At 50.1% G+C, this 24,927-nt stretch overlaps 1 protein-coding gene across 2 annotated transcripts in view; it reads right to left on the bottom strand.

Annotated features, from left to right (window-relative positions):
* The window catches only part of LOC111162277 (KIAA0556 ortholog), a 161,807-nt gene that overhangs the window by 54,797 nt on the left and 82,083 nt on the right, over positions 1-24,927 (bottom strand). The window contains exons 8-13 of one of the 2 annotated variants that reach the window (XM_022526574.1): positions 12,161-12,333; positions 11,617-11,682; positions 11,266-11,268; positions 10,192-10,313; positions 8,995-9,097; positions 4,558-4,773 (exon numbers count right to left, since the gene is read on the bottom strand). In XM_022526574.1, coding sequence (XP_022382282.1) covers positions 4,558-4,773; positions 8,995-9,097; positions 10,192-10,313; positions 11,266-11,268; positions 11,617-11,682; positions 12,161-12,333 — 683 coding nt within the window. The remainder of the gene's footprint in view (positions 1-4,557; positions 4,774-8,994; positions 9,098-10,191; positions 10,314-11,265; positions 11,269-11,616; positions 11,683-12,160; positions 12,334-24,927) is intronic. The other variant, XM_022526575.1, reaches the window with a different exon arrangement.

Below are 24,927 nucleotides of genomic sequence, written 5' to 3'. Positions count from 1 at the left end.
TAGATAATTTGGGGAGCACGGCCATATCAATAGTATTAATTCTTCCAATCCATGAACATGGAATGTCTTTTCATTTATTTGGTCTTCCTCAATCCCCACCAACAATATTTTGTATTTTTCAATGTATAAGTCTTTCACTTATTTGGCGAAATTTATTCTTAAGTATCTTATTCTTTTTTAATTTAAATTGGTACAGCCACTGTGGAAAACATATGGAAGTTCCCCAAGAAGTTAAAAATAGAGCTACCTTAAGTATCTTACACTTTTTGCTGCTATTTTAAACAGATTTTTTTCCCCTTAATTTCCTTTTCAGATTGTTCATTGCTAGGGTATAGAAATACAACTGATTTTTTTTGTATATTGGTCTTTTATCCTGTAAACTTGCTGAACTTGATTACACTTTATCAGTAATTTTTGTGGATTCTTTAGAGTTTTCTGTATATAAGATCATATCACCCACAAATACAGTTTTACTTTTTCCTTTCTAACCTCTTATTTCCTTTGTTGCCTAACAGCCCTGGGGCAAATCTCCAGTACAAGCTTGGACAGAAAGGGAGAAAGCAGTCATTCTTTTCCTATTCCTGATCTTAGGGTGAAAGTTTGCATTCGTTCACCAGCATGATGCTAGCTGTGGGTTTTCACGGATGCCCTCTATCTGGTTGAGAATGGTTCCTTCTATTCTTGGTTCATCTATGGTTTTCATCACAGAAGGGTACTGAATTTTGTCGAACACTTTTTCTGTATTCATTAAGAGTCACATGGTTATTTTTCCCCCATTCTATTAACATGTTGTATTACATTGATGGATTCTTGTATATTGAGCAATAAACCACGCATTCCTGGGGTCAACTCCACTAGGTTTCAGCGTATAGATCTTTCTATGAACTGGTAGATTTGGTTTGCTGATATTTTGTCAAGGATTTTTATATCTTATTCATAAGGGATTTTTGGTCTATAGTTTCCTGTTCTTGGGATGTCTTTGGTTTTTGTTGTCAGGGTAATACCAGCCTCTGTATTTTAGAAGAGTTTGTGAAGGATTGGTGTTAATTCTTTAAATATTTGGTATGATTCACCCATGAAGCCATCTGGTCCTCAGCTTTTCTTTGTGGGAAGTTTTTTTTATTATTAATCCAATCTCTTTACTTGCTGTAGGTCTAGACATGTGTTTTATTTCTTGTCGGGTCAGTTTCGGTGATGTGTGTCTTTCTAGGATGTTGTCCAGGATATCTTCGTTTGTTGGCATAAAATTATTCAGAATGGGTGGGGTTATGGACATTGGGGAGGGTATGTGCTATGGTGAGTGCTGTGAAGTGTGTAAACCTGGCGATTCACAGACCTGTACCCCTGGGGATAAAAATATATTATATGTTTATAAAAAAAATTATTCAGAATATTCCCTTATAATCTTTTCTCCCCCTGCCAGGTTGGGAGTAATGTCCCCCTTTTCATTCCTGATTTCAGTAACTTGAATCCTTTCTCCTTTTTCCTTGTCAAACCTAGCTAACAAACCTAGCTAAAGGTTTGTTAACTTTGTCAGTCCTTTCAAAAAACCAACTTTTGGCTTCATTGATTTCCCTCTATTATTTTTCTCTTCTCTGCACAATTTTTAAAAAATAATTTCCCGTGATTATACGATGACTTCCAAGTAAAAAGTACAAAAAAATGTATGGTGTACATTCACATACTGGGGATATAGTATGGCTAGGGCAGACAAGGATGTGTAGCTTAATGGAGGGGACAGAGAATGATCAAGCAACAAGATCATTTCTTAATGTGAGAAGTGCCCTGAAGAAAATGACATTTTCTGGGATGGTGTGTAACAGGACTCCTCCCCACTGTAGTCAGGGAAGGGCTTGCTTAGACAGTGGTATCTGGGCCGAAATCCAAATGGGGAGAAGGCAGAACTCTGGAAGAGTTCAGAGGTGAGATGAGCTGGGAGCATCAGAGGCGCAGAAGGAAGCCCCTGTGACTGCTGGAGCCTGGTGCGGGGGGTAGGGGTGTGAGAGGCAGGCAGAGCCGGAGGCCTGTTAACAGACAGCTTCCCAGGCCATGGGAGGCACGTGATTTTATTTCTAAGTGGACTGGAAAGTCATGGCCAGGGTTTTAAGTAGGGGAAGGTTGCCGGCTGACATTTGTAAAACATCACTTTGGACCCAGAGTAGAAAATGGAGTGGAAGGGACTGGAAGAGAAGACAATGAGACAGAAGGCCATTTCATAATGCCAGCAAGAGGGGACGGCACACTGATCAGACTTAGGGGCCAAGAGGGAAATGGAGAGAAGGGGCCAGACTTGGGCTCCATTTTGGAGGAAGAATCAGTGGGAATTCAAGTCAGGAACTCAGATAAGCAGGCGAGCCTTGGTGTATCCATTTGGAATCGTCTTGAAGCCATGGGCCTTGGTGAGGCCAGTAAGAGATGGAGTGGGCGCAGAGTGGAAAAGCGTTTTGCACCAAGCATGAGCAGCTCCCACTCTCTTCCACTGAAGTGACTTCGCTTTCGAGCCCAGACTCCACGTGCAGTTCCTCCTGCTGAGACTGCAGCCGAGCTCCCCCACTCCACGGCGGTGTGGCTGGGGCAAGTTGCCTGTCCTCCTTGAGCCCCTGGTTTCTCATTTAGCAGATGCGGAGAGGAACTCGAGGCTCCTGTAAGGATGGGCCGAGGGATGTCTGCGGTCCTGGCCTGCGCGCTGTGGGTCTTTAATCAACCGCAGTGAAACTGTGTGGTCCTGAGAGGCAGTTATGAGCTGGAGGTCCCGGGCCCAGTAAATAGGACGACCATTGGGGAGAGCCCGTGCCAGGGCGTCAGGGGTAATCCTGCACACACATGGCTGGGCCCACAGATCTGGCAGCCTGCGGGAGACGGCAGCCTCCTGTCCCAACCTTGGGGCCCAAAATTTAAAACCCCGATCCCACCAGAACCTCTGGCCTGTTGTGTAGCAAAGCTCACCCAGCCTCTGCTGAACAGAGGAAAAGGAAAAGTCATCCTGAGAACCGGCCCCCATCAAACCCAATGACGCTTTTTATCGCCCCGGTAGGCTCTGTTCTGTATAGAGCAGGCTTCCAGAATGCCACTGCTCTGCGCAAGGAGAGGGGGCAGGGAGGGGCACTCTAAGCCCTTGCAGCATACACGGGCGCCTACAGACTCAAAGCAGGAAGCAGAGCAGGAAATGCAAGGCCAGAGCCTCCCAGGGGCCATGACCTATGGGACCTGTTTCTTTCAAGGTCACAGAGCTGCTGGTCTTAGTGGGCTGTCACCACCCAGTCTAAACCTGTGAACGGTGGTGTTTCTCAGCTCCCTAGCATCTCCCCGCCTTCCTTTCAGTAACAACGCTGAACTTCTCCTTTCTTGTTTCCTCGTCTTTAAAGGGGAATATCTACTTCTTAATGGTATCAATACTATGACTAATAACAATAACAAGCACAATAAGAACTGATGTTTTGGGGCCCTCTGGAAGAGCCAGGCATGGTGCTACGTTTGATCCTCGTGACATTGTTGCAAGAGAAGGGCTAATACTGTGCCATGTGACAGATAAGAAACTAAAGGAGAGGTCAGGTGAGTCACCCACGCTCACAAGGCTGTAAATGGTAAGCTTCAAACACAGGCCTTTCTGCTTCTCAAGCCTGTGTCCCACTAGGTATAAATAAAATTATACATAGGATGCCCCGTGCCTGGCAGGAGGCAGGAACTGAAAGTATGGTGAATGTTTTCATTTTTAATACTTTTTCAGAAAAATTAATAACTTGTTCTTTGGAATTGAGAATACCGCTACAGGGGAGAAAATTTTAAAAGGTGCCAAAGAGCGCCCAAGGGAAGCTGTCCACAAGTCACCTCTGTGCCTTCCCCACCCGTATACAGGGGCAAAAGCTGTCCCCAGTTTCTTAGGCCCCTCCTGGAGGGAACTAATAGGGACGCTGAAGCACTGAAGAGGAAAGAGGACTGGGCGGGGCAGCCTGCCTCAGCTTAGCTCCCAGCCTCTGTGTCCAACGTGCAAGTGGAGACAGGAGCAAACACCAGTGCTTTCTTTCTTTTTGACCATTAGATATTTAAAGGACAGGAAGGTTTGATGTTTCTTGGGAAGCAGGACTCTGAGCGGGTGTGGGCCTGGGGCCTAAGTGGTAGGCTATGAACATGGCCCCACTACCTTCTAGGAGTGTGACCTTGACTAATTCATATTCTTCCCCAGGCCTTAGTGTCTTTGTCTATAAAACGAAGGCAATGACCTCAATGACCCCCAGGGGTCCCACATTTGGTGGTGCCTGGGGTAAACTACAGGGTGGAGGAAAGGGGGCAACTTGGCTCCACTTTGTTCCCCCTCCCAAGAAAAACCCACAGAGCAGGGATCCGGGAATGAGCTGGGGGGATGGCCGGGGAGGTCCTCACCGGGACCTTTCCCTCAGGCTCCTCCTACTTTGCCCAAATGAACAACAGTGGAAGATTCTATTCTTCTTCCCCTCCCCACACCTGTATCACCCGCATCTGCATCACAGCCCTATTGTGGGCAGAGAAAATGCATCAAAATACGAGGCCAAGACGCACTCCGGTACTGCCACCACTTACAGCTAAGCTCCTGTTGACCAGGTGGCCTGGCTCCCCAGGCGTGTTTGTGGTCCGGACATCCACGTCATGGGGCGACACGTAAAGCTTGGTGTTGTGCAGGTCAAAGAACTCCACTTCCGTGAGACCCACCCAGGATGCATGGCCCCAGTTGGACAGGATTTCCAAGGTCACATAGATGGCATCTTCGATGTCTCCGCCTTTTATTCTCAATTTATCCTTAACGAAGAGAAAAGAATGCCAAAGGATCAAAATGGGACAGGCTGGATTCAGCTTACCACAAAGCAACAATTTAGCCACTCAGGGCCTCGGTTTCCCCATCCATATAAGGAGAGTAAGAATGCACCCTTACATACGGTTATTAACAAAATTAAAAGAGCTCCTATTTATCAGGCACTTAAAATATTATTACATGGGGCGCCTGGCCCCATGTTGGGTTCCGTGCTCAGCGGAGCCTGCTTCTCCCTCTCCCTCTGCCCTTCCCCCAATCTACTTGTGCTCTCTCTCTCTCTCAAATAAATAAATACAATCTTTAAAAAAAACACATAGTTACCATGGAACCCCAGCAGTATTTTCTGTAAGAGTTTGCAAATAACAAAAAATGCCTAAAAAGCAACAGATTCTGCCTGAACGTGCTCTTCACTCCCCCATCACCGAGTGTTTGTGGCCCATTGGCTGAATTGGGGATGGTATTATGGGATAAATTATGTCCCCCCAAAATTCAGACGCTAAACCCTAACCCTAGTAGCTCAGAATGTGGCTGTATTTGAAGACAAGGCCTTTAAAAGAGGTAACTAAGGTAAAAGGAGGCCATGAAGGTGGGCCCAAATCCAGTCCAACCCATGTCCTTACAAAAAGGGGAGAGCTGCTCACGAGACACACCAGGGGTGCTCATGCTCGAGAAAGATCGCGTGAGGACACAGCCAGAGGATGGCTCTCTGAAAAGCAGGAGGAGAGGCCTCGGCAGAAATCACACCTGCCGACACCTCGCTCTTGGACTTCAGCCCGCAGAACAGTGAGAAAATGCATCTCTGTTGCTTAGGTCACCCCATCTGCGGTGCGCAATTACGGCCGCCCTCACAGATGAATTGGGTCGGTAACGCAGGACCCTGGCCAAGTCACTTGATGTCCCTCAGCCTGGCTGGGAAACAGGAGATGATGACACCATCTCTCTGACATCCTGTCGTGGAGACTAAGGGAGATATGGACACCGGGGAAGGCTCTGTCACGCATCCTGGCCCTAGGTACGCTCCCTAAGGGTCCAGTTCTAGCCATTTCTCCCCCAGCTGATTCAAGTGCTGCCTCCTTCGTGGGTCGGCTGTCTGGTCCGGGGCTGCGTGAATGCCATCAGTAAACAGTCACGCTGCAGAATGGCTTCCCAAGGCCCCTTCGGGACCCGACTGCAGTGCTGGTCGCCACGGATCAGTCGCTCATAAAATGGTGCATTCCCCGCATGCACATACCCTCTGTTAATTAGCACTGGTAATCTGCAACGGTTCTGTGAGCAGGGAGTTGAGCAAATGAACAGCAACTGTTCCCTACTTATTTTTTTAATTAATAGCCAGCGAGACGTGCTATTGCTTGCAGTGTGTGTTTGGACGCGCCTTGATTGCCACGTGATGGGGATGGGGACAGGGAGGGAGGGAAGGAGGGAGGTCAGCTCCCAGCTCCAAGAAGGAACATGGGGCTGGCTTTTATTAGCAGAGCCCACAGCACCGTCCTTCTCTGCCGCAGGGGGCTGTGCGGGGCCCTGACCGTGCGTGAGTCCCAGGTGTGCAGGACAGTGAGGACCCTCAACCCCTGGGATTGGGAGGTGGATGAACTTGTGCTGGGGAGGGGCGCTGTACTGCCAAGGTGAGCCGGGTGGGAGGCCTGGAGAGGCGGCACGGTTCACCTTGGCTGTCGGCAGCTCGGAGGAGGAGGCCCAGATGGGCGGCGGGCAGGCTGCCTCACAGAGGGGCTGCTGGATCGCACAACCCGTGCAATCTGAAACGTGTGAAGTCCTGCAGCGGGGCTTGGAAATGAAGAAGCTGAAGGGTCTATTAATTAAGGAAGTGTCACAACTAGCCAGGTTGGGATTCGATGGATTTCACCTGCTTCTGAATTGCTTGCATTAGTTATAATCCCTCATGGGGGTTGAAGGCAAGCGCTGGTTGGGCAGCCCCTGGGCTCCGGCATTCACTGCCCCCTCCCCTGCTCTCACCAAGAACCTCTGATTTTCCGGTCGGGAAGTCACCCCTTCTCTTTTCTCAGTCACGAGGGTGGTCCTAGAGGGGTATGGGCCCCTTCCCACCCCAGGGAGGAGGAGCCTGACTGGTCCAATGAAGCAGTGTGGCTGGTCCCCTGAGCCACCAGGAGAGGGGGGCTCAGTGATGGGCCCATGACCCACTCTCTGTCCTGTGGGTGGTGGACATGCTCTTCTCTCCTGACCATAGGGCCTGAGGGGATGAGGGCAAGAGGTAGAAACCAGTCCAGCTACTGAGGGGTCCCAGGGAGATAGCAGAGCCAGGCCTGGGTGCTGAGGTGCGGACAGAGCTCAAGGATGTAGCTGAGATGGTGGAGATGCAGCATGAGCTACTGGATCAAGCCCCACCTGGTCCCCACTGTGGCATTTACTCTAAGAGTCTGCCATTTCCTTCCCTTCCTTGGATAATTCCATGTGACCTGGGTTTTCTGTTCACCTTAAGAAGACTTGATCAGGGGCGCCTGGGTGGCTCAGTGGGTTAAGCCGCTGCCTTCGGCTCGGGTCATGATCTCAAAGTCCTGGGATCGAGCCCCACATCGGGCTCTCTGCTCTCTAGGGGAGCCTGCTTCCTCCTCCCTCTCTGCCTGCCTCTCTGCCTGCTTGTGATCTCTCTGTCAAATAAATAAATAAAATCTTAAAAAAAAAAAAAAAAAGAAGACTTGATCAATCCAGGCTCTTTTTAATGTGCCTCTAAAGCAACTAACCGTTTCATGAGGTTAGAAGGGGGCGTGGTGGGGTGGGGTAAAGCCTTGAATTTTCTCGATGTCTCTAGATGTCGAACTTCCAACTGATAATCTGCTGGCTCCTCCTTGCTGTGTGCCAGGCCATCGAGGTGCTCGTCCTCACAAGACTCTTCTGTTCTAGCCTCATGGCAGCCCGTGGTCATGGATTATTTACCCAATGTGACAGCCGCATGCTCCCAGGATCAGAGAGCCTAAGAGGTCTGTCTAAGGTTACAGGCCCTCTAAACAATGGCACCAGACCTGGAGCCAGAGCTCGGGTCCAAGCTGGCGTGGGGTTCTTTCTGCTGTCATGGGAGTTCTCTGCGTGGCTCTGGGAGGGCTTACCTGGCCATTCGTGGGAGTGGTGAGTGCTTTGGGCAAAGGAAGGGCTCAGAAGGATATGGGGGGGGACACATACCTTCTAACACAAAAGAAACGTGAACCCCCGTTACCCTTCTGCCCGGATGCTGCCTTGGCCTTTGGGTTCACGTGCATTAACATGTCACATGGCCGTGGCTTTGCACGGTCCCACTGTCACAACAGACCCAATGGAGATTCACATCACCTTTTGCAGTTAACTCTATCTCCTCGCCATTCTCATCCTGCATAATCCCCATAATGATAATTCCCCTCCTTTTATACCATTGCATTGTGCTCATGTATCATGCCTTCCCGATTAGCTCTGTTATCATGAGACATTTATGTTATTTCTGGTTTTTTCCTTCCCCATTCTTCCCTGCTTCCAATCATTTCTGCAATAGACATCTTTGTGCCTGTAGCTTTTGCTTTGTGTTCAGTGATTTCCTTAGGGTGAGGAAGCGGGATCGCTGGGCTGGGAGGACATACGTATCTCTAAGGCTGTTCCTGAGCCCGGCCTTTCTGCTTTTCCAGAGAGTTCCATCCATTTACATTGCTGCCAGCTGGGAGAGCCTGCTTTGACCTTGCCAGTCCTAGAGGTTATCATCAAAAAAAATCTGGGAGGGACACCTAGGTGGTTCAGTCAGTGAAGCGTCTGCCTTTGGCTCAGGTCATGATTCCAGGGTTCTGGGGTCCTGCTTCTCCCTCTCCCTCTGCCGCTCCCTCTGCTTCTGCTTTTTTTTCTCTCTGGCAAATAAATAAATAAAATCTTAAAATAAAAATCCTGGAGCTCAGATATCAAGTGGGACATGAAGATTGTTCTAACCTGCATTTCCTGATGGCCAACGACGCTGGACATTTTCCTCTGGGCTTACATGCTATTTATACTGCCTCTTGTGTGAACAGGCTTCTCTTTGCTGTGACCCCTGGTTCCATCCCATGCCTGCCTGGGTGCTGGGTGGGAGGGGGATGGAGACTCGGGCAGAGGGACGTTAAGTTTACCGGTGTCACCATCCCCACCGCACGGAGATGATGGCACCGAGGGACCCTTCCGCCCTTGGCTTTCGGGCGAGATGCCGAATGCATCTAGAAATCCCTGTAAGTCAACGTTCTCACCTCTGGGTCTGGCACACACTCCTCCGTTGCTGAAGCAACCATGCTGAGCTGGGCAGAGTTGCTTTCGATGGCCTGGAGCACTTTCAGAAGCCTTTGCTGCTGCCTGAAAGGGGATTTTGGTTTAGCAAACCGGCAGTGACAGATGGTTCACACCAGAGATCAGACCCATCAGCACCAACTTTTCTAGCTCAGAAGCAGCTGCGGTTTGAGAAGAGAGTCCCTGCCCCGTGTATAGCTCAAAGGTGCACACGGGCTGCCCCCCCCGACCCCTTTATAATAACCGGATAACTAGTCATGAAGGAAGAGCCAAGTAGAGGAAGTTGTCTGGAGCAAGATGGCATCAGACCGGAAAGATGGCTAAGATGGTGAAGCTGACTGGTAACTCGGAAGGGTCTAGAGCAAGGGGGTGGCAGATCACAGTCTACAGAGCCTGCGAGCTGAGAATGGCTTTTACCTTTTTGAAGGGCTGTTAAAACCAACCAACCAACCAAGTGAAAGGCCTGAAGAATTTGCTTTCTGGACCTTTACTAAAAACCCCCACTGCTCCTGGCCCACACACCTACTTTGCACCTCCTGTTTCTGGGACCACAGGCATTCACAACTGAGCAGAGTGGGGTTTGCAAATGCACCCCACATGTGCTGTTTAAGGCAGGGGACCCTCAAGACCCAAAGCACCAAGGATCTTGAGGACGAAGAAAGGAGCATTGGGGGACACGTGTGCCGCCCACAAACAGAGCTGTATCAGATGGAAGTACCCTCAGGGACTAGCTCTCTCCCGTGTGGAACCCGTGGGTTTGTACACATGGCCGTCAGGGGACACAGCCCTGGTTTCCAATCTGAGGACTGCAGATTCTTAGAGGGATGCCCAGGGGGGGCCCCTCCCACCATCCCCGGCCCACTGACAGCGAGTTCACCACTGTCTGCTACACGGGGTACTCTGGGGTGGGTGGTGGATAAGATCTTACACAGGATGGATGGAACCGGACCAGCAAAGACACTCAGGCGGGAAAGACATAAACTCTGTTCCGTGCTTTAGGGTCGGAAGGGGAGGGGGAGGGAGGGTCCGGTATAAGGGAGCAGCTCTACGTGGGCCTGGGATAACATAGGAGAAGCAAAGAGAAAGCGCAGATAACGAGATTCTCATAGCTGCATTGCTATGGGGTTCTGGTTTTGTGTTGAAGCCACCTTGGTAAGTACCTGCTTCCCAAAAGGCCGATTCTGTCAATGGCTTCGCTGACGGCTCTGGCTCCCCCTGCTGCCCTGGACGGCTCCTGCGGGCTGGCCGGGCTGGTCAAGCCGGTGGCCACGGCTGTAGGAAGCTGCGGGGGAGGGGGATGGCAATGCTTAGGAAGCAGGAAGAGGGAAAAGGACTGAGAGGGACCGAATCTACATGTGCTGGTGAGATCCAGGATCCCCCACCACGACCTCTGCAAAAAGACAAGAGATCTCTGTTTCTCATGATCCGGGGAGTCTCAGCAAACGATCTCCTCAATCAGCTATTGAAAAATTTCTCTCATCAAAATCTCATCTCCCCCTCTCGGTCACACCCCTGCTTTGTTTGCTACAGAGTAACCAGACTCCGTGGAAGGATTCTAGTGACATCCTTACGGCCCTTTCATTCTTAATCCTCCTTTGACATTTATCATCTAAACTAGAAACGTGCTCTGTTCCCCATTTGCAAATGATTTTAGTTATCGGAAGCTCTGCGGGTCTGGGGTCAGGTTATTCAGAAATCATGCCTACTGGGTGGGCAGTCCGCAGACCAGTCAGAAATGTCAGTGGACGATGGGAAAGAACAGCTAGGAAAGAACAGAATAAACAGGAGGGACATATAAAGGAAACCTCGATGGTGCTCTGGGGAGCTCTCTCCTCCCCTCCCCACCTCGTCTTCCTTCCCCGCCCTGTCCACCCCCTACCCTCTGGTGCCCCCCATTCCCACCACTAGTCAGGTTCTTCCCACTTCAACGTACTCCCCTGTCCCTTCTACCTGCTGTTCCGTGTTGCTGGCTCGTTCCCTAAGACACAGGGCTCAGCTCAAATGGGACCCTCCAAGGGGCTTCCTCGGACCACCCTTCCAGAGGGTAGCTATCATCTATAATCTTCTCCTCTTGTGTCTCTCTGAAGTCAGAGACTTTGCTTGTTTGCAAGCTCCCTGAGGCCAAGGGCTAATCTGATCTGACTTAGCCACCTCTGTATTCCGAGCACATGGCCTAGACCTGTGCACAATCTAACAAACACATTTCTGGGTGTTGTGTTCGTTCGCGTCTGAACTTGCTGGGGCCCTCTTTGCTGAGATAGGTCTGACTGACCTAGGTAGGTACAGATACAATTTATTTATTCAGGGTCCTAAGATTTGTTTTTGTGCTGTCTTGTCAGGAAGCAGAAACATAACAAGGAACTGGAGTCCCCGGGGCCTGAGTGAGTTCTGGACCCCACTCGGAACCTCGGGCAAGCTACTCCAGCCCAGGTTTCCCTATCCGTGAAATGGCCAGAATGACACGGCGCTCAGGGAGCACAGGGAGGGCCTGCAGGGACCACAGAGGGAAGCCGCCTGGAGGTTCCTGGGTGCTGCTGGGGACAGTGGGCACAGGGTTTTGTTGTCCTGCTCAAGTCCTCACCGACCTCAGGGCTCTCTTCTTTCCCCTTCAGCAGACTGGTCCACGGTTTTGCTGCTGGTCCCTCCATGTCCTAGAATGATATAATCACATGATCTGAGGTCAGAAGAAAGCCATCCATATATACTCTGCATGGACAGACGAGGGCACAGTGGTGCAAGGACTGTCCTGAGATCCCATAGACACAAACATCAGGGGCAAAGGACTGAGCTCCAAGAAGACAGACAACAGGTATTGCTCAATGAACGCCCCAAAGGGCAGCCAGTGCTAGAGCCCGGGGAGCAGCTGGAAGTGTGGGGTGTGTAACCAAGGCGTGTCCAAAGCCTGCATCCTCCTGCCTCTTGTGCAAAGCTGAAGGTGGCGGACACAAACACAGACACCTGCCAGGCCAGGGAAGTTTCTGGAACAGGAACAGTGGGTCAGGGGCAGGAAAACAGGGCAGATATGAGTTCAGGATGCCTATGCAACATCTCCTTTTGCAAGTGCTGCTCAGACACCACCAGGTCCCTGGGAAGCCTCCTGTGGTCCCTCCCCTCTGCCCCTGAACGCACCTGCAGTGGGCTGGTGGGGGGCTCAGTCTTTCTGCTGAGGAGGGCCCTCTGCAGGGCTTCGTTCTCCACCTGGATGGCCCTGAGCACCGCTGAGGCGTCTTCCTCTCGGTCCTCAGCTTCATGCACAGGTTTTCGGGTAGCCGAGAGGGGTCTCTCGCGGCGGCTTCCGGGTCCTGCAGGCGGGAAATGGGGTGCGCCTTTAGACTGCATTCACGGAGTGCAGCTCAAAATCCATTAGACCTGAATTGAGGAACATTCTATAAAACAACTGGCTTGTACTCTCCAAAAATGTCAAGGTCACACAAGACAAGGAAAAAAAAAGGCCCAGAGAGCGATTCCAAATTAAAGGAGACTGGGCAGACATGGCAGCAGGATGTGGTTACAAACCTGGCACTGGATCCTGGGTGGGAAAACACTGGTGGGAAGGACACTACTTCAGCAAGTAGAGGAACCCCAATACAGTGTGTGGCGTAGATAACAGTATTGTAGTGATGCTTACCCTCCTGAATTTCCTAAGTGTGCTGTGCTCATGGGAAATGAATTGCCCCAGTCTTAGGAGACACACACTGCAGTGTTTAGAGGTAAAGGAGAATGATGTCTGCAACTGAATCTCTAATACACACACACACACACACAGAGCACAAACAGAAATCAGTGGGAACAAGGGGTGCCTGGCTGGCTCAGTCGGTTGAACGTCCCACTCTTGATCTTGGGGTCGTGAGTTCAAGCCCCATGTTGGGTCTGGAGCTTATGTAAAAGAAAACCGATCAATCCATCAACTGGGACAAAAATGTTACCAACCGGGGAGTGCGGCTGGAGGGTCTATGGAGGGTCAACTGTGCTATCCTTGCAACTTTAAGTTTGAAATCGCATCTAAATAAAAAGTTGTAAGCTCTAACGAAGTACTTATGGGGAATAATATATGCTCTCGTGGAGACAGATGGGTATCTGGGAATATTTTATTTTATCCTGTTTTGCTTTTCCATGGGCAACAAGAATTGCAAAGACTTTACATCCCAATTTAAGAAAAAAAGCATTGCAATGCTGTGGGCGATTCCAGAAGTTCTAAGGAGAGGACAATTGGTTTTATAAAGTGACATGCAGACAGAGCCCAGTAAGACTGGCTGAATGAAATAAATAACGGTACGCCCACCCAACAGAGGGCTATGCAGCAAAGGAAAGCAGACTAAACTATCTGCAGATAAAATTAAATGATGACTCGAATTTCCTTCCTAATCATCTGGGCAGTGGGTGGGGATGTAGATGAAGAGACATTGGCCATCAATTCATGACTGCCAAGGCCAGGTAATGGACACACGGAGGTCACTGTAACACCCTCTCAATTACTTATGTGTGGAATCTTTCCATATTAGGGGGGAAAAAAAACTTCATTTAAAAATAGAACTGCCTGAAATGTTTCAATCAGAATGCTTAAAGAGGCTTTTCCCAATTGACTTTCATCCCCTCGGCAAATATTTCTTGAGGGCCACTGTGCCTGGCTCTGTCCTCGGCACTGGGGACCCAGCAGTGACGAGATGGTTGGAGAACCCAGCTTTGTAAAGTAGGACAAGTAGCCAGGGGAAATGATCAACAAAATAGAGTGTTAGATGTCAGAAAATGTTACGGAAGAACAGGCAAGAGCAGAACAGAGTGGGGCTGCGGGTGGCTGAGGCTGTGGTCCAGGCACTGGCGTGGACACACCCGTGGGCGGTGTGCTCACGGAGCAGCCAGGTTCCGTGTGTGGGCTGAAAGGTTGAGACAGGGAGACAGGTTCAGGAGACCCAAGTCGGGGATCACTCAAAGCCGTGGAGGTCACAAGGTTGCTACTCTGAGTGAAAGGGAGAGCCATGGTGGGCTCTAAAGGAGGGGAGGACTTGACCTGACTTAGGTGCTGAGCTAGGGACAGAAGGGACTAGGTTTCTAGAAGTTTCTAGCTGCAGCCAGCGGGAGGCATGGCAGCCGCAGGGAAGGGACACAGACTGCGGTCAGATCCTGCAAATGTAGTTAAGGCAGGGCCCATGGGGTGGCCTGACAATGTGGGTATGGCTGGGAGAGAGGAAAGGCTGAGCGACAAGGGCTCTGGGTGGAGCAGGTTTGGGAGCGGAGAGCAGGGGATCAGGTTTGGACAGATTGAGCCCAAGATGTATGATTCGGGCATCCAAGTGGAGCCAACAAGTTGCACGTACACACTCGAGTCTGAGTCTGGGAGCAGGTCTGTGCCAGAGGTATGAATTCGGCAGAAGCGACTGGATTGTATCAACTAGCAGTCATGTCAAAGATCGACACAGACGCCAGCCTCTAACACACTGGGAATTCACGGGTGACCTCTTAGGATATATGAAACAGCATCCTCTGAATACTGAGTCCTTGAGCCCATCCATCCACGCTGAGTACTGAGCATTCCATGCAGCACTTGACCCGTCTACTACATCGTGTTAGAATGCTGCGTCTGAAGGAATGTTCTAGCAGCAACATCGGGAATGGCCTTGGGAGGAGAGGAGTGGAAGCACGGCAGTTCCACCAGGCTGGCTTCCAGTACGGCTGGGCACTGGGCTGATGGGAGACCATGGGTTTTTATGGGAAAGCTCAACCAAAATGAGGGCATATCAGTTTCTACCAGGCGCCCAGGGAGTGGCTGTGAATTTGAATGCCCCGGGCCAGGGGCGGCAGCCCAGCTCCAGCCAGCAGCTGCCATCTGAGCTACACTCTCAGTATTGTCTTTTATCCCCCTGCCCAAGAAAAGCTACAATCTGAAATCTATGTGAAATCCCCTGAATTTTATGTGTTTACAGACATACTCTGGTTTTTAAGAAACCTTATGAAGGCCAATAGAGCCCGAAGGGCCAGCCTACCCCAAGGCCACAACAAGTCCAAGCCACTCTCCCAGGAGGGTCAGGGGCTCCCAAAGGAACCTCAAATGCCTGCGGATGGCCGGCCTGGGCAATAAACAGTGAGTGGGTCATTTTCTGACTTTGATGTACTGTCTCTCGTTGTTGCCCCAATGCTGCTCCCAGGGACAGAAACGTTTAAGGAGCTGCTGGGAAAGTGACCCGGGATTCTGCTCATCCCAGTCAAGGCCACTTTATAGCCTTCCTTGTTGGCCCTTCTTAGGAGGGACTTGGTCTGCTCTGCAACAGGGCCAGGGGGAGGGGCGAGGGAATGAGACGGTAAAACAAATACCCAAACAGAGCAGAAAGGAGGACTGGCAGCAGCTCAGCATATCAAGCTGACGGGGGGATGGGGGTGGGGGTCCTTACTGGTGTGGAAATGCGGGTGGGTAAAAGGGATGCAGACGGCCACAGTGGGCTCAGGTCCTGGGAGTAGCTAGGGGGACAGGGACAGGGAGGAGGAATCAAAGGAAGCTGAAGGACCTGGTCTTGAGCTAAACTGAAGCTGGAACAGAAAAATTCACACCCTCGCCCCCAGGGTAGCTGAGGTGGAAATGGGTTCCTGGCAAGGCAAAGGTTATTAATGACACAGGCTCTCAACCTACCCTAAGCTGTGGAATGACATGCCCCCCCGCCTCACAGATCTCACAGTCAAGGGGCAGAGACAGAAACGGATCAGGCAGGTGCACACTGGATCTACCAGCAGGTGGAGACAAGTGCTACAAGGAACAAAGTGGGGCAAAGGCCAGAGGTGACGCAGGGAAAGAGACACTATTTGAGCCACTTGGTTAGGGTAGGTGACATCTGAGCGGAGACCTGAAGGCAGTGGGCCCTGCAAATACCCACACGGGGAGGCCATTCCAGGCCAAGGGAACAGCAGGTGCCAAGGCCCTGAGGTGGGCGGGGCTTGCCAGATGAGATACGGCAAGGCAGCCTGGAGTGGGCAGGAGGGTGAAGAGATCTCGGCCTTGGTTCTCATGTGGGCCATGTCCCCCGAGGCCATGTCAGCCCAACAGGCCTCATGCTACGACCCTGGCACTTGGCATGATGATTTTTGTCAAAGGGATGTACGGAAAATGATTTCAACCCCAAACTTTGTCAGTCTCGGTTTTTGTGAATATCACTACAGCGTACGGTTTCCTCCACCATCTGCAGGAAAGCAGAGCTAAAGAATTCAAGGCTCCTTCTGATCTATAGGTGATTCTATAAATTAGGGACTGAGGTCGTGTGTAAAGCTAAACACGTGTGCTCACGCTATGACATGAGGGAGGGCAAACCCCTGTGTCGATGGAAGTCTTAGGCAGTGCCAGGACAAGCAGAACCTGCAATTCATGAGCTCCTCCTCCATGGCCCACATGGAGCATGTATAAAGTTGTTCTAAAGGGAGCTGGGTGGCGACCCCTCCCTTTTTACCGTCTTTCCTTGGGCAAGTGGCCTGCCCTCTGTTGCCTCAGTGGCCCGGGACTGGGGTGGAAGAGGGTGCCAGAGACCACCACCTGTCCTTGGTCGCTGCGACCCTAGACTCACTTCTTCTTCAAAAAGGATACTAAGAAAGGCTTTTTCTTCCAGTGGAGTCCAGTTCTGGCTGCAAAAACACTTCTGCCCCAAGCATCTTTCCCTTGGGAGGGAATGCTCCCCCCGACAGCATGATCACCGGGAGCTGCCTGTGCCTTTGAGTCATACTATGCTAAGATGATGCTTTTAGAAATTAAATCACCCTTTCTCTGAAGGTCAACCCTGAAGCTCCCCTACCAGAGCCTTCCCCACCCATGGCTTTCCAGAAATGTCGGCACAGGGCGCTTGTGTCCTCCTGAACCTCATCTCTGCTAATCAGTTCGTGTTCACTGAGCATTTCCTCACAACACATGAGGCAACCACCTTTTAACTCGTGTCAACGCTCTCATCGCTCACTTGGCCGAGCCCGTTTTGCACCAGCCTGAACACCACATGAGGGTGGATTTATTTTCGTCGTACACCTAGAGAATGGCAGATTTATTCACACAATAAATTTGTGCCACCAGCAAGAACCAAATTGCACATTTTAATTTATCCCACACTGCTCTTTTCTGGTCGAAAACCACCCCTCTCCCGTTAACTCCACTTGCTCTTTGCCTCGCCAAAACTTGCCTTGTCTCTGTCTCTCTCTCTCTCTCTCTCTCTCCCCGGGAAACAAAGAGCCTATCAAACACGGGAGATTTGCGGTGAATATAACACATCTCACGGAAGAAGAGAGGAGAGGGGGATGTGGGGCTGCCAGGCGGCTCACAGGCTGGGTGACTTGTTCCCACCTGCCAGCTGGGACTCAAAAAGCTCACATTCAGGGTCTCAGCAAAATTACCCCTCACCACATGTGCGGGGCCTCGGAGGTCACCTGGGAATCCACTGAAAGGGCGGATATTACACCTGAGAACAAGGTTCACGGAGAAGATCGTAAGCCAGCAGCCCGAAGGCCAAATCCAGCGGCAGACGTGTATTGTGCGACTTTCACTTTTTTTCAAATTGGAAATAGATGCCAAGCTTTTTTTTTTTTTTTTTTTAAAGAGGAAATCCACCTGAAAATTGGAATTCCTGGTGTCTCCTGAAAAAATCATACGGGCTGGTAACCTCTGACTAGCATTCCCATGTGGCGATTGCAGGGCTGGAGCTGGGTAGCAGTGCCCCCGTTAGGCCGTAAACCCTCTGGGTTCCATGGTGCACCCCCACTGGCCGTGGTCGGGTGCCCATTGGCCTGGAAACTGGGCACTGATTAGTGCAGTGAAAGGTCCAGGGAAACAGCTGACTTAGCCCTCTTTTGTCCTGAGATGCCCACACCCGTCTCTAAAATCCAACTGGCAGGGGGACAGGGAGCTGGCTGTGCCCGGGACAGTGGTCCACGCCTGAGTACTCCAGACTGCCATGCATTTCACCGAAGTGAGGCCTTATCAGGCCACACGCTTCCCGTGGTGTAAAAGACTGTGACCAGCGTTCACTCATTCCTCCCCTTCCCTGCTTGAGGGGGGTGGTGCAAGGGGTAGAGTCTGTTTCTCCAGCTGGGCTAGGCCTGGTGGCTTTCTTTGGCTAACAGGTCACTGGACGATCGTGACCAAGCAGAGTCTTAAAAAAGCACTTATGCTTTGGGGTGTGCCCTCTCTGAGACCACCACGTGCTGGCTAGCGAGACCACGTGGAACAGAGATGGTCATCCCAGCTGAGGTCCACAGGCCAAGTGGTCTGCCGTCATGTGAGTGACCGGCCGTCTGACACCATCCAGTCCACCTGCAGCGTCCTCAGTGGAAGTCAAAGGGTTGCTGTTTCAAGCCACTGATTCTGGGACAGCTCATTAGGTGGCTATAAACAGCTGATAAACATGGCTCGTCAGGGCCTGTGTTCTTTCATCTCCAGAGCTTCTCTGGGCCTCTCCATGGGCAGATGTCTATGACTCTACAGTTGTCTGTATGTACGCAGATGTCTGTCTGTAACTCTAATACTCATCCTTTTGCCACTAGCACTTCTTTGGGCCGGGAATGCGTATGATTTTCAAGGAAGGCAATCACGACTCCTATGCTGCCCTCACTGAATGGTTCCACTCTTCCCTCCTGGATAGGATGGTCCTTTGGTCCATATCCTCCCCTGGAGAATGTGTAGCAAACATCTGTGTGCTTAATTTATGAAATGGATAACAGTTGCTTCTGAGTTCCCTGTAGCAGCACCCACCTGCATAGCACCCAGGTTTTCCTTTGGGGAACCGGCCCTTCCCTACTCTTCTCACGCTACAGAGTTTGGACAGATCTGACCACATTCCTGGCCCAGCCTGGGGCAAAGAGAACTGCCTCTCCCAGACCATGGAGACTAGAGATCCATTCAGGGGACTCTGCTGGAATTATTAGGAAAGGAGCAGTCCCTTTCCCTAGGGATGCTGAGCCGGTAAGAGAGAGCCTAGAGCCCCTGGGGGCCATATGTGGGCTGTGCCTGAGACCAGAGATATGGTTCTCAAAGTGTGATCCCTGGACTGGCAATATCGGCACCATTGGAACTTGTCAGGTGATTAAAAGACTTAGGCTCCATTCTAGATGCACTGAATTAGAAACTGGGGCTGGGGCCCAAAAGTCTGTGTTTTCATTTGCTCTGCAAATAATTCTGATGCACGTTCCAAGTTTAAGACCTGCTGGACTAGAGAAGACTAGAGCTAAGTGATGATGAAACAGCTTCCCGGTGGTATCATCTGGGCACCTGGATCCCTCCATGCCTGAGGCTAAATCTATAGTCCTAGACTTCCCAGGTCTGGGAGCAATACATTTTCCTTCATTGCTCTAGCCAGTTTGGGTTTCTGTCACTTGTGATTAATAACGAACACTGACTAACTATGTTATAAGACTCAGGGCTTCGGCAGAATGGTCTTTCTGCCGCTGGTACCTGATAGAAATGCTAAGTGTGGGCTGTCAGGGTCCTCTAATTCAATCACGCTGAGGGGTGTTACTTTATTTCTATGGTTGGCAGCTTGTCTGAGAAAAGTGGTTCAGATACATCACTTCCCTAGAGCACTCTGACAACTCGGACAGTAAACTTTCTACATTAAAGACTGATGTTCTTTCACCCTCAAGATGACAACAGGTCTCTGGAAGTCTTGGGGAAAACTCATGGGTAGAGACTAGAGTGGCACAGGACATAAGAACTGGTTCATTAGAACCACGACAGTCACAGTGACAGAGAAGAATTACATTCTCACGCATCATACGTACATTTAATTGACACAAATTCAAGTTTATGACCTTGGCCAAAGGCAAAGGGGCAAGGGGAGAAATAACTCTTTAAAGAGTGCAGGCGGTAGGTTGTACTTCTGGTAATGTTAATGGAGACCAACTCTTTCTTGGAGCACAGCTAGAAAACCTGGACCAAATATTATACAAATCTGTTTGAAACAAAGAAATGTGTTTGAAGATGTGGAACGTGAACAGGGCTGTGAAGGATTACAGGGTCAAAAGCAGGCAGGAGAAGGAAACCCAGAGAGGTAAACCCAGCCCCTGGGAAGTGTTTTCCCTCAAGGAGCTATTGACCCTGATCTGAGCTGCTGCAAAGCTGGGAGGCTGGGCAGAGCTGGTGACAGACTTGGGGCCATAGCCGGAGAGTCAGCATGACTTGCAAAGAGCCAGGAGTGCAAAGCTTAGAAAGGTTAACAAGATGGGCGATCTGAATTACTACTATGTAAAATTAAAAATAATAGCAATCATAATAATGATGATACCATCATCTAGTGAGGTTTAAGACCTAGAAAGAATTAAAAAGCATGACAATAACAGCATTTAAGTCAGGAGGGGAGTAAATGGGAGTTACGGAGTTGTAAGGTCCTTCCACTGAATGGGAAGCGGTGTAAACTTGCTAATCTAAAGTAGACTCAAATAAGTCAAGAATGTGTGTTGCAATCTAGGATAATGACTGAAAGAATAATAAAAGGATGTAGAGCTAACAAGCTAACAGAGAGGGAAAAAAGGAACAACAGAAAGTAATCAGTTCAAAAGAGGGAAAGAAAGGAAAGAAAGAGGACCATAAAACAGGCAGAACCAATAAAAAGCAGACAATATGAAAGTAGATTTAAACTCAAGTATATCAGCAATTACATTAAATGTAAATGGACTAAATGTGCCCATTTAAACACGTAGATTGTTTAGAGGATAAAAATAAAACCCAATTACATGCTGCTTACAAGAGACAAACCTCAACGTAAGGAAGGAGAAAGTTTGAAAGCAAAAGGACATAAAGAAGGCACACCATGGAAACAGTGACCACAAAAGAAAGCTGGTGGGCTTTAGGGCAATGAGCATCACTAGATTGAACAGGAGACAACATGGTGATAAAAGGTTCCATTCACCAGGAAGACATAAAGAGGCTCATTGGTGCATGTCCCCCAGAAGACAGCCCCCCACAAATATAAAGCATGTGAGCAGTCCAGATTTTGCCTAGAAAGGGTGAGCTGATTTGATTCCACTGTCTTCTCGGGAAGTCTCAGGTTCCTTGTGCCTCTGGGGGCGTGAACATCCAGTGCCCTTAGCATAATGCCAATGTGTAAAATCACACATTTTCACTGTAGCGCAGACCCTCAACAAAGCCACCTGCTTCATCGGAGACTCAGCCAAGAAGCTGGGATTGGACCCGCCCTGGAGGAGAGACGATGCTCTGGGGCTTATTGGAGATGATAGGGGTGGTCTGTACAGAGCCATACACACTCACGGAAACTACCCCTCATCATCAGTTTGAGGAATTTCCAAGAGTTTCTTGGGCCACCACCTGCACTTTTTCTGACCTTTAGAACCAAATCCCCCGTGTGAAGAGTGGCTCCACTGTAGTGCGAGGGTGGTGACCATGCTGTGCTTTTTGACTTTCTTCAAATTTAGCTTTATGTAAGGGCCCAAGGATATTTGAGAGGCTGAGCTCTAAACCTGTTCAAAATGAAGATTCCACGACCTCAGACAGTGTCCTTTTGCAGGGAGACGATGGGACAAATGGCTCTAAGAACCCAGTACCAGGGACAGCTGGTCATCTGGTTTTCATCAGAGGGACCCAGTGACATATGTTTATATGTTTACATGAACACCTAGGCTCCTTTGCCACGGTGCACAGGAAGGTCAGAGTCACTCCTGAACTCCCTCACATGCCTGTTTGTTCACCCCCTGGCTTCCTATTTTTTCTCTCCTCATCTTCTCTTCACTCTCATTTCCTCATGTATTTGTCAGTCTTGCACCACACACTGCATGTAATTTGTTAGAACATTCCAGAACTTTCTGGAGAATGGCCAATTATAAATTAACGAAGCTCTACTTTGCAAAATGTTGTCCATGAAGGTATGGGTTATGGGTTGCATTGTGTCCCCATAAAAGATGCTGAAGTCCTAACCCCCCAGGCCCTATCAGTGTGAGCTTATTCAGTATTTGCAGATGCTGGGGTTAAGATGATGTCATTAGGGTGGGCATAACCTAAAGCAGGCACTTAACAGACAGAGCCACCCACGAGTCCCTCAAAACTATTTTAGTTGTTACATGGTTTTTAAAATATTAACAGTTGGGATGCCTGGGTGGCTCTGTCATTTAAGCGGCTGCCTTTAGCTCAGGTTGTGACCCCAGGGTCCTGCATGCAGGATCAAGTCCTGCATCAGGCTTCCTTGCTCAGTGGGGAGCCTGCTTCTCCATCTGCCTGCCTCTCCCCCTGCTTGTGTATGCCCTTGTGCTCACTTGCTCTCTCTTTAATGAAGATTTAAATAAAATCTTAAAAAAAAAATATTAACAGTTATATATTTACATCAAAGAACATTAGAAAAAATATCACAAGTGACTCAACTCTGACTTTTAGGCACGTTTTCAGTTAGGACTGGGCTGATGTGGATATGTAGTAAGTAAACAGCATTTTAGTTGGCACAGGAGGGATCACTCACGCAGTGGAGTAGTTAAGAAAACAGACTCTATGGTCAGGTTTTCTCTCTTTCTTTTTAATTAATTAATTAATTAGAGGAAGAGAGAGAGAGCACAAGCCGGCAGAGAGGCAGGAAGAGGGAGAGGTAGAAGCTGGCTCCCTGCTGAGCAGGGAGCCTGATGCAGGGTTTGATCCCAGGACCCCAGGATCACAACCTGAGCCAAAGGCAGATGCTTAATCAACTGAGCCACCCAGGCACCCCTGCAGTCAGGTTTTCAAACACTGATTTCATTGCTCACTGGCTGTGTGACTTAGGGCAAATTCCTCAACTTCTCTGTGCCTTGGTTTCCTCTGTATAGCAGTTGTTGCTAATAGCTGTGTCTAGCTCACGGAGCAGTTTAGACGGTTAAATGCAAGATTACATGTATGGTATAAAACATAGCTTTTTTGGGTCAGTGCTTTGTAAGTGCTGGCTCTTCATTTTATTACCCAGTCACGGAAACTCTCGTGACCGTGGCATGCACATTAAGGAGGGAAATCTGGTGATCCCAGTAGGATGGGTGGGAAGGTTGCTTGATCAGCAGGGTCCTGCTCCCACTCTACCAGGGGCTCAGGAAGGCTTCCTGCACGGTGGCACACTACTCTGGGTTTCATTTCTTTCAGCAACTCATTCTGGAGGAACTTTCTGGAAACCCTTTCTAATTTTTTCACGAAGAGTCGACACCAGCAGTATAGACTGGAGTCTTGGCCACTGAAGTAGTGGTCAGTGGAGCTAGTTTGGATATCAAAGAACCACTACCACCTGGGATTGCTACCCACACTGTCCACTTGCTGTTGGGGCTCTGAGAGCTGACCTGCCCTTCACCTTGTCCCCTTGTCCCTTCTCTCTCTCTCCTTCTGGCTTCTTCCAACCAAAGCAGATAGATCCAAAATTCACCAGGTTTTTCTGACACCATGTATCTTACTCTTCACCCATATAGACGATATCTAAGATTATCTAATTGCACACAGGACATCTTGAAGCCTATCAGCTGCTTTGACCTTGACATGCCCTTGTCAACATACCACTTCCACAGCAATTCCCTTCCTACGTCTACCTTCCTCAGGCTCCATGCTGGTGACTTTCCAGGCACTGGCTCTTGCCAACAAGTCCCAGGAACAAGTTTGGTCCTAGCTCTACTACTGGATTTTGGCTTTTCGTGTTGGTGGGATGCGGACAACTCCACCACCCACAGGCTCAGTCTGGCGGCATGTCCAGGTCACTCCCCGCTGAGGCAGGACAGAGATCAGACCCCACTCTTCCTGCAGCGGGCTTAGCACCAAACATGACCTGTCCAGACATAGAACCCAGCTCTAGGCACCTGGCTTGCTTGAGTCTCCTTTGCTAGTGGCACAGACCCAGAACCTACACCAGACAAGCGACAAGTCAGGGATCCCCTGTCACTGCTGAGTCTCGGCTCTCCCCGCCCTATCATGGCAGGTTCCCCACTGCCCAGCTTCTTAACCTGGCTGTTCAGGGTAAATCACAACTAGTCTCATCACAAGCTGGACTGCTATCAGGAATCCAGCCACTGGTAAGACTCAGAGACTGAGTCACCACCTTTTGCATCCTGCAATGGGCTCTTCCCTGGTCATCCCACAGCCAGCACAACTCCCAACAGGCCACACTCCATGTGGCAGCCAGAGGGACCTTGTTCAAATGTAAAGCAGCTCATAAAAGTCTCTGCTCACCTGTGACTCCATCTCAGCTGCCCTCACCTCAGCGGCTATGCTCTGGCCTCCAGCTTTCTTTCTGATTCTTGAGCTAACTGAGCAACTCTTTCCTACCCCAGGGCCTTTGCACAGGCTTCCTCCTCTGCAAAAGGCTAGTCCTTTACCTTACCATGTCTCAGCTCACGTCTCCCTTCCTCAGAGAGACCTCTTCTAAGCACGGTGCCCAGCCATCACCCAGTTGATGTCTTGGTGGTGGCTATCACCACCCCATCTTTGTGTTTGTTGTCTATCCCTGCCCACTGAAATATAAACACCAAGACAGCAGGAACAGTGTGTTGCTCCCTGGATCACCAGGGCCTGGACCAGGGTTGGCACAGGGTAGATGCTCCATACACAGGTTGCTGGTGAGGTCAAAGAAGACAGCAAATGACCTGCTGCCTTGCCTGGAAATGCATCCAGGACTTGACTGGGCTAGATGGGAGGATGCCATGACTGCAGCCCCAGGCCTAGGCCCCAGTGCCCAGCTTCCCTGGCTGGCCTTGCCTGTGGGCCAGGCCATATCCTTAGGATGCTCACGGCCGGCCCCAATGGCTCCCCCAATTTCCCGTCCTGCCTATTACTCTCGGCAAGTCACTTCCAGGTCTTCAACCTCAGTTTCCTCATCTGTGAAATGGGAGAAGGGGGCAGCAGCATCCACAGGGATCTCCTAGAGTTTGCTGCCCGGCACCCACTCCATCTGCCTCTGGTGACAGCACCCGTATCTCCCTCCCGGAAGTGCCCCAGACTT

This window comes from Enhydra lutris, unplaced genomic scaffold (assembly GCF_002288905.1).
Source record: "Enhydra lutris kenyoni isolate GAN:26980312 unplaced genomic scaffold, ASM228890v2 scaffoldscaffold90, whole genome shotgun sequence".
NCBI lineage: Eukaryota > Metazoa > Chordata > Mammalia > Carnivora > Mustelidae > Enhydra > Enhydra lutris.
The sequence above is the reverse complement of the archived record's forward strand: the minus strand, read 5'-3'. Positions and strand labels throughout refer to the sequence as shown.